Source organism: Amphiprion ocellaris, chromosome 10 (assembly GCF_022539595.1).
Source record: "Amphiprion ocellaris isolate individual 3 ecotype Okinawa chromosome 10, ASM2253959v1, whole genome shotgun sequence".
NCBI lineage: Eukaryota > Metazoa > Chordata > Actinopteri > Pomacentridae > Amphiprion > Amphiprion ocellaris.
Window position 1 is genome coordinate 306,469 of NC_072775.1, and position 8,387 is coordinate 314,855.

Here is an 8,387-nt window from a genome sequence, read left to right on the forward strand (position 1 = left end):
GAGTGCAAGTCTTTACCAAAATACTGACTAAAATATGACTCCCAGTCTTCAGGGACTTTGTATTCTTCAAGTTATGGTGTCTTCAAGAACACAATGATCCCAAACATCATTGCAACAACCACCCTAAGTTTTTAAAGATCTAAAAACAACCAAAAAGAAATGGAAAAGCAACCGTACACCTTCAGCAAACTGCAGGTGAAATGGTTTTTCCACAGATCTGTGATGGACTGTATCATCCATCTATGACCAAAAATAAACATACAAAACATAAAAGAAGTAAATAATTGCAATCTCACAACTAAAGTATTTTCTTGCTTTTGTCATGTAAACGTTTTATCTTTGAGTTCTGTTTTTCTATATTTTTGTGGTCTAAAGTGTGGCATACATTACTACATCTGCTTCTTTTCTGTCTGTGTTTATAGCGAGTAGAAAACGGAGACATGAACTGGATAATTCCTGGGAAAATTCTGGCCTTCAGCAGCCCTCACCCTCGCAGTAAGGTAGAGAACGGTGAGTCAAACTACAAATCAAAACCACCGATTTAAAACCCTTTCCCAAAAGTTTGCTGTGGGTTTTCTAAAGGCTCCAGTTGAAAAAAAAGTTTCCCAAAATATGCAGTCATCTATATTTTTACAATGAGTGGATTATCAGTGTGCTGTATTATAATTTCAGCATCAATTTCAGAATCTTTTTTTTTTGTTATATTTGACTAATTCAGGCTTTATGGATAAAAATGGTAAACTGAATAAAGAACAGCTAAAAACTGGGGAAAAGTGGGGAGTGAAACTTACTATTATCTGTAATATCGAACCACAGGATGAGGAAAACATTAATGCTGAAGTTTGGACTTCGATTGGCATAAAAATGTAATATCAGTCAGTATCGTTACCGGGTTTTTTGGATGTCATGAAGACTGATAAAATAATGCATCTGAGAGCCTTGTTGCATCCAATGGAGCATCACAATAAAATGAGGCATGATGTGTTAATTCCACCACAGGAGATATGTGATGTTACCTAGAATTAGTTCAACAGCCCACAGATATCGGTATCGGTTGATATCAGAATTGGAAATTGAGAGTTGGACAATATCAGCATATCAGTTATTGGCAAAAAAGACGATATCCTTAGTTTCTTACCGTTAAAAGGGAGTTTTTTTCTTGCCTCTGTCGCCTTAGGGCTGCTCTGGGGGTTCATCTGGGTCCTGTAAAGTGTCTGGCGACAACTTGAACTGTACTTTGCGGTATATAAATAAAATTGAATTGACTTAATGAAACTCATTTAAAACCCACTCTGTTTGATCCTACCTGCAGGTTATCCTCTACATGCACCTGAGGCCTACTTTGCATACTTCCGTCAAAACGAAGTGAGAGCTGTGGTCCGGCTGAACAGGAAGTTGTACGAAGGCAGACGGTTTGAGGACGCAGGATTCGATCACCATGATCTCTTCTTCCAGGACGGGACGACGCCCTCCGACCTCATCGTCAGGCGCTTCCTCCATGTGTGCGAGAGTTCAGAAGGAGCTGTGGCTGTGCACTGCAAAGGTGAGGCTTGATTGGTTTGGTCCAACCTCCAGGCCCAGCTGGATGCAACAAAAATCACCAGATGTTATTGGTTTGGATAAAGCAGTTTATTGCTCCATAGCAAATTTAACAGAACAGTGATCAAACAATGAAAACAAGACTGGTGGGTGCTGCCAAATCAAAGAACCAAACCAAGGCTAACAGCAACTAAAGCAACTAAACCCCTTAGCCAAAACCAAAACACAGCAGCAACACCGACCACCAGTAACAGAAAATATTGCAAACAGTGCTCAGAAGAACTGAACAAAACTAGTGCCTCTAAACACACACATTTAACACACAAAGACTAAAATTACAAATAGCTTCTCACCAAAGTTGGCGGACTGCTAACAGGAGCTTCAGTCTCAACTAGGACTGGAGGCTCCTCAATGAATCAACAGCAGAACAGAAGCTCTAAATGTCCGTAGTCTCCCCTCAGTGGATACAAACCTACAGACCAAACCAGAACACACACAAATCACAAAGAGGCACCAGGAGAACTGGTTCCATCAAACCAGCCGCCCAGACAGAGTTCTGGTTGCAGATTTACACTGGTGTGTGCTGATTGCTGGGGTCTTCTGGGAGGAGGACTTGTGGTGGTGGATCAATCCAACGGGTTGGGAGGTGTGGAGGACCAGGGCTAGGAGGAGGTCTGGAGCTCCAGGATAATCACTCCTCATGAGTTCCAGGTGAGACCTGGAGCTCAGTCTTCGGCCAGGTGTGATCAGTCCACTCCACCCGCCATCCAGACACAACAGCTGTACGTCCATGTCCCAACACACAACCATGATGATGATGCAGACCAAAAAACATGCTTCCTGTCGTAAATGTGGGTCCTAACTTTCTCTCTCTGTTTCTAGCTGGTCTGGGTCGTACAGGCACTCTGATTGGCTGCTACCTGATGAAACACTTCCGCTTCACTGCGGCCGAGGCCATCGCTTGGATCAGAATCTGCCGACCCGGATCCATCATCGGTCCCCAGCAGAACTTCTTAGAAGAGTGGGTTTGAGAAACAACCCACTTCCTATTCTTCTCTCAGTGAAAGAACTAAGATAAAGAAGTTTTTAGGAGGTTCTGAACTAACCATTTTCACCTAAAGACTGTATGTACAGGATGGGTGTAGTCTCAGGGTGTCTAAAGCTGCAATTCTTTCTAACAGCCAGCAGGGGGCGACTTCTCTGGCTACATTGTATAGAAGCATATTAGAAAATAATCATAATTCTCAAGTGATTTGTTACCTCAGTAAACATTGTTCTGATGAGTTTATAGACTCAATAGCTAGTTTCAAGAGTTCTTTAATACAGCATGATGTACATTTAGTAAGTTATGACCTCATTTAGTGGAAACTAGATGATAAAGCAGGGCATGTGTAGTGTCTAAAAAAATGCAAATTCCAAACTTGAAGCTTCATAATGGGAGTCCACAAACTAATGGGTGAGGTTTTAGTTGTTATATGCATCTTTTCTACATAGTCTATGCCTAATCCAGCTAAATATGAGACTTTTGCAAGACATTTAATGCCTTCAGCAGTGTGGCCCTGGGGATGGCTGTGACATATGTTGATTGTGGTTCTCAGAGATTGAATCTTGTTAACTTACATGAGTTGTTGTTGTCTTTATAAATTGTTGCTGGTCTCAACTAAAGCTTTACCTAAGTTCACATACATGGTTAATTCTCCTAGGCCTCATTCCTCTGTGCTACAGCGCTCCATTACTGTCCAGAAGGTATTTAAAGGTACTGACTGACATGTTTCTTAATCACCATGAACACACACACTGCAGTTTATTTCGGCTCAATCCAACACACACTCTCCTGCTGCTGGAAACACTCCATGGAGCCACAAATGTGGATTAATCCACCGCTGAAAATAGTCCCGCAAAGATGCACTAATTCCTCCTGTTTGAGTAACGTTTGTTAAAAAAACACTGAATCACAGTTTAAAGATAAATTACAGAAATTTAGCCATTTTTAAAGATTCAGATCTGAGTTTGAAGGTAAAATCAGAGGACCAATGTCAATTTTTGTAGCCTTTTTTTGGATTTGTTGACAACTAAAATATAGAATAACTCCAGCACTTGTCTTATAACAATCACACAATACCATGATAATTGTTTTTTATTTGCCATTTGTGGTCCCCAGAAGACTTTTTAATCTATATGATCTCACAATGTGTAATAATTTGCTTTCTGAACAAATACATGCTAATGTGTTCTTTGAGGGTTTTTAGACTGTTATTATGCTAACATGCTACACAGGTAAACATGGTGAGCATTTTATCTGCTAAACATTGTCACTGTGAGTACTTTTTTTGTGTTTCTGCAGGAAACAGCACAGTTTGTGGGTGCAGGGAGACGTCCATCGCTCCAAACAGAAGCTGGTCCAGCAGAGACTCAGCCGGCGGCAACAGCTGCAGCAGCAGCGTCAACAACAACAACAACAACAGCAGCTTCACAGCTCCGACTCTGTGGAAGAACACAAACAGGAGTCGATGTCCTGCCTGCTGTCCAGCATGGACGACCTGTCCATCAACACCACCCTCCACAAGTCCTACAGCCTGGATGAGGTGAGGAGCAGGACTTCTTATAACCGCCTCTTTAACATAAAAAAAATTAACATAATAAAAAACTAGAAAGTATAAACAGACAATAGCAGTTTATATTCATAAATGGCCTTGTATTCTGATGACACTGTCTCTTTCTGTTTGTGTAGAACAACTGCAAGGAAGCCAGTCTAACTCAGGGAGACAAACTGAGAGCACTGAAGGGAAACCGGCCACCAAGATCCGTCTCCTCCTCCTCCAGGTATCACTTTCAAATGTCAGATTATGGTGGTGTTAGAAATGCTGTCATTGTGGCTGTTGAAAGGGTGACTTGTTGAAAAATCCACTTCCTTTCCTCTGCATTTGAAATGTCTTGATCAAGTTTTTTCTCTCTGATCAATATTTAGTATGTTCCAATACCAGGAACCATTTTCCTAGATAAGACTCATTCCGGTATTGTAGATTTAACTGTAGTATGTTGTGGCGCCATCATGTGGAGCCTCTTAATTCTGTCACAGCTACAGGAGGTGTTGGAAAGCAGAGTGCACTATACTAGTGTAAGTTCAGTTAATAAAGGAGCACCACGACAGAGACTAGTGTGAGGTTTACTGACCTCAGGCCAGCAAACAAGTGTTAAATTACTGTGGGATAAAGTAGGACAATGATCATACTTTGCATCTGACCAGATCCAAACAAAAAATGAAGAGTAGGTTTGAACAGATGCTGATTACTTCAGAATTCTCATGATTGGCCCCAGTCTTAAAATTGGACTAAGGACTAATACTTATTCTTTAAAGGTTATATCAGATGTATACAGTCATCATTGTCCTATGTATTCTTGAAAAGCAACTAGTATCAGAAATACTGATGCTATCATCTGTTGATTTCCTTCCTCATTCAGGTTAAACCTGTCCAAGGCCTCACACTGCTCCATCCTTCCTCCACCAAAGTCCTCTAAAGTCCCCCTGTCCCTCTCCCCATCTTCATCTTCTAAAAAGCTGCTACGAAGCTCATCCTCCTCGGCCACACAGATTAAGAGGTGGGCGTTCAAGTCTTTGATTTCTGAAACAAATCCTTGTGTCTCTCTTTTACTTTGTTGACTTTATGCTTCTTCCTGCAGCCCCTTCAGCCTCAGTCTGTTCAGCATTCACTGAACTCCAGCTTTGGATGAAGTCGACTCAGACGATGATGAGGTCAAAAAGTGGATTAGCTCTGAGAATGACCAGGCCTTAAATATTTGACCAACCCTGGCAAACCTTTGAATTATCTGTCTTTTAAAATCAGACAGAAACAGCAGTTTTGTTGAGTCAACTTGAAGTTTTGGAAACACTTGAAGGGCTACATCAAAACTGTAGATTACTGGTTACCTCAGCCAACAATATGAGACTGAAACCATAATTCATCTTCATGTCTCCAGTAAATGACAGCATATTACACAGGCACAAGTACCCTGCAGGATCAAGGCCACACAACACTTCACCCTAATACTTTCTCCATGTGCTTATACCAATTTTCTGGAATCATTTCTGTTGCTACAACTGTTGTTGAATATATTGTTATAAAGGTTATGTTCCATGTCACTAAAGTCGGTGCCCAGGAGCCTGCTAATGACTGCCACCCAGCTTGCATCACACCTGATCCCTATGTCTATCCCAGTGGGTGGTCAGCCCACAGGGTGGCTCCAAGTTGCGACTTTAGGCTGTAAGACTTTCCCACCAGATGCTTGCAAGCTCCAGGAGGAGGCCCTGACCTCCCCATTTCAGGTGTTGGAGCTCCATCTCTGCCAGTTCATAGGGGTTCTTTGAATGAATCCTCATCTGGCCCCTCCCTAAGGACCAATTTGCTTTAGGAGAACTTATCAGGGCCTACAACATGGCTCCTATCACCAGGACACACAAACCCATCCAATGGGGTATGGTGGCATGGAAATAAACCGGCTGAGGTGGGTCAGGAATCTAATTAAGATGCCGCCTGAACACCTTCCTTTGGAGGATTGAAGGAAACCCAAGGGTAGAACCGGAACTCGCTTGAGGGATTACATATCTCAGCTGGCCTGGGAATACCTCAGGAGTAGCTGGAGAGCATTACTGGGGAAAGGGATGTCTGGAAAGATCTGCTTAGCCTGCTGAAATTACGACCCAATCCTGAAGAAGTGGAAGAAAAAGGTTGTATAAATGGTTCACGTTAAGGTGTTGGACGCAGGAGAAATTAACTGGTGGAAAGACCTGGACGGTTCTGACAACAGCTTAAATATTCAGCAGCAGGTTTGTCGGGCGCTTCCAGTCAGCAGTGGCGAGTTCCCACAGACAGCAGTTTAGTGGCCGCTTGAGGCTCATCAATGCACCAAGGCTGCAAACGCTATCCAGTCTGGTTTAGATCCACAAAAGGGCTACTATTGCACCTGCCCCAGATTTCCGACTGAGTCACTGCTGGACCATATAGACTGCCCATTCTACCCACTGGCCACGAGTGAAAGCGTCAAAAACAGGCACACAAGTGTTGGGACTGTACCGCGACATATGGCAAAGGGTTACTTGGTCCAAGGACTTGCACAGCACATAGTTTACCTGGAGAAGTGATGGCAGCAGAATGAACTGTGGGAAAATTACCATCCTTGGGTGCAAGTTTGACATGGACCACCAACCCAAACATTGTTGCAGACCATGCACACCACTTCATGGCAATTGTATTGAGTGATGGTAGTTCCCATGTTTCATCAGGATTATGTCTCCTGACACACAGAACACAATATTTGTAGATGTTTGAGAGGTTGACTTTTTTTAATGAACTGACTTGACCCCACATCTCAGTCTGATTGAGCATCTATGGGATATGCTGGAACAAAAAGTCAGATTCTAAGCATCTCGCCAATCACAACTTTTGGGACTTCATGATTCTGCTGCTAATGTCTTGGTGCTTGGTCTGCAGAGTCCATGTCTCGATGGCTCAGAGAAGGAGGTTGTGATGTCTCCTTGACTTCAACCAGTCAAAACACTCAAAAAATCACTACAATCACATTCCATGTATAATGGAGTTTGGACAGGGGCTGGGGTTTACAATTAAAACAAAAAAAAAAAACAACAAAAAAAAAACAAAAAAAAAAACAACAAAAAAAAAACAAAAAAAAACAACAACTTACTTTTCACATACAGGCAATGAAATATCAACACTCATATTAATGTGGTTTAGATCACATCATCTCTACGCACCAGAGATTTGCAGATTATTTTGGTGTCACATATTGAGTCGAATACCAACATTGAAATCAAACTTTCCTTTGAGGTGATGATTGTTCTGATCACCCACCAGAGAACATACATGAAGAGTTGTGGTGACGTGTACTGTAATCCAGTCCTTTTCATTCTAGATTGGAATATAACATAAATTTATATGGACTTCATGTTATTTTTGGTTTTCCATTTGGAAATGTACATATTGAAGAATTGACAATAAAGCTGACTTTGAAACTGAGCCATGTGACTCTTAACAGCAAATGCACTTTATTATTAGAACATTAATATACTAATGTTGTAGAGGTAATGTAACTCAATATATCACTAGAATATGTTCATTTTGAAAACAAAGTGTGAACGGTTTTATACATATAGGATAAACAACTAAACTCACTAAACAAGGCACAGACACTTTAGATCACAGGATTACAAATGTCTATGGTTCTAATTAAACATTTTTGGGACATTTTTGTTTGCCAGCAATCATTTTGGCATCCAAGACGGTGTTTGATTAAAGTCTTTCATAAAGGGAATTTATTCTGTTTGTGTTTAGCCGTTTTTCTCTGTTCTGGGAACATGTATATGGTATTTTGTTTCTTGTAACATACATGCTAATCATGCTATGCAAAAGATGCTGAGATTTGACATTGAGCCGTTCCCATTATACTAAACTCTATGAATGTTATCATGGCTTATAGGTGTTCATTGCTGGTGTCTTTTTGGGAAAGTGCTGTCTAATCATTTGTAATTTACAGTTTGATAAGATGGTTGTTGCCACAGAGATTGTTTTTGAAATGAAGAATAAAAGGCTAAGAAATTATGAGTTTGTGGTTAAATTTACATTTTATTATGCATACATTGGATATTTATCATAAATCTCTGCTTTCATACTCATGGCATTAATTTCTTCCAATGGAAACAACATGCAGATCCAGAAGTTGATATTTCACTGTTAAACTCCGTTCTAACAGCCTGAAGCCGTAAAAGGCCAGTTTATATATATATATATATATATATATATATATATATATATATATATATATATATATATATA

The 8,387-nt window shown here is 40.8% G+C and overlaps 1 protein-coding gene across 2 annotated transcripts in view; it reads left to right on the forward strand.

Annotated features, from left to right (window-relative positions):
* Window positions 1-8,153, forward strand: part of LOC111575954 (dual specificity protein phosphatase CDC14AB-like) — a 19,364-nt gene extending 11,211 nt beyond the window's left edge. For both annotated transcript variants that reach the window (XM_023281405.3, XM_035953428.2), the window contains 7 exons: window positions 423-510; window positions 1,313-1,543; window positions 2,422-2,560; window positions 3,884-4,124; window positions 4,271-4,362; window positions 5,002-5,139; window positions 5,221-8,153. In XM_023281405.3, coding sequence (XP_023137173.1) covers window positions 423-510; window positions 1,313-1,543; window positions 2,422-2,560; window positions 3,884-4,124; window positions 4,271-4,362; window positions 5,002-5,139; window positions 5,221-5,254 — 963 coding nt within the window. In that variant the 3' untranslated portion in view covers window positions 5,255-8,153. The remainder of the gene's footprint in view (window positions 1-422; window positions 511-1,312; window positions 1,544-2,421; window positions 2,561-3,883; window positions 4,125-4,270; window positions 4,363-5,001; window positions 5,140-5,220) is intronic.
* The last annotated feature ends 234 nt before the right edge of the window (window positions 8,154-8,387 follow it).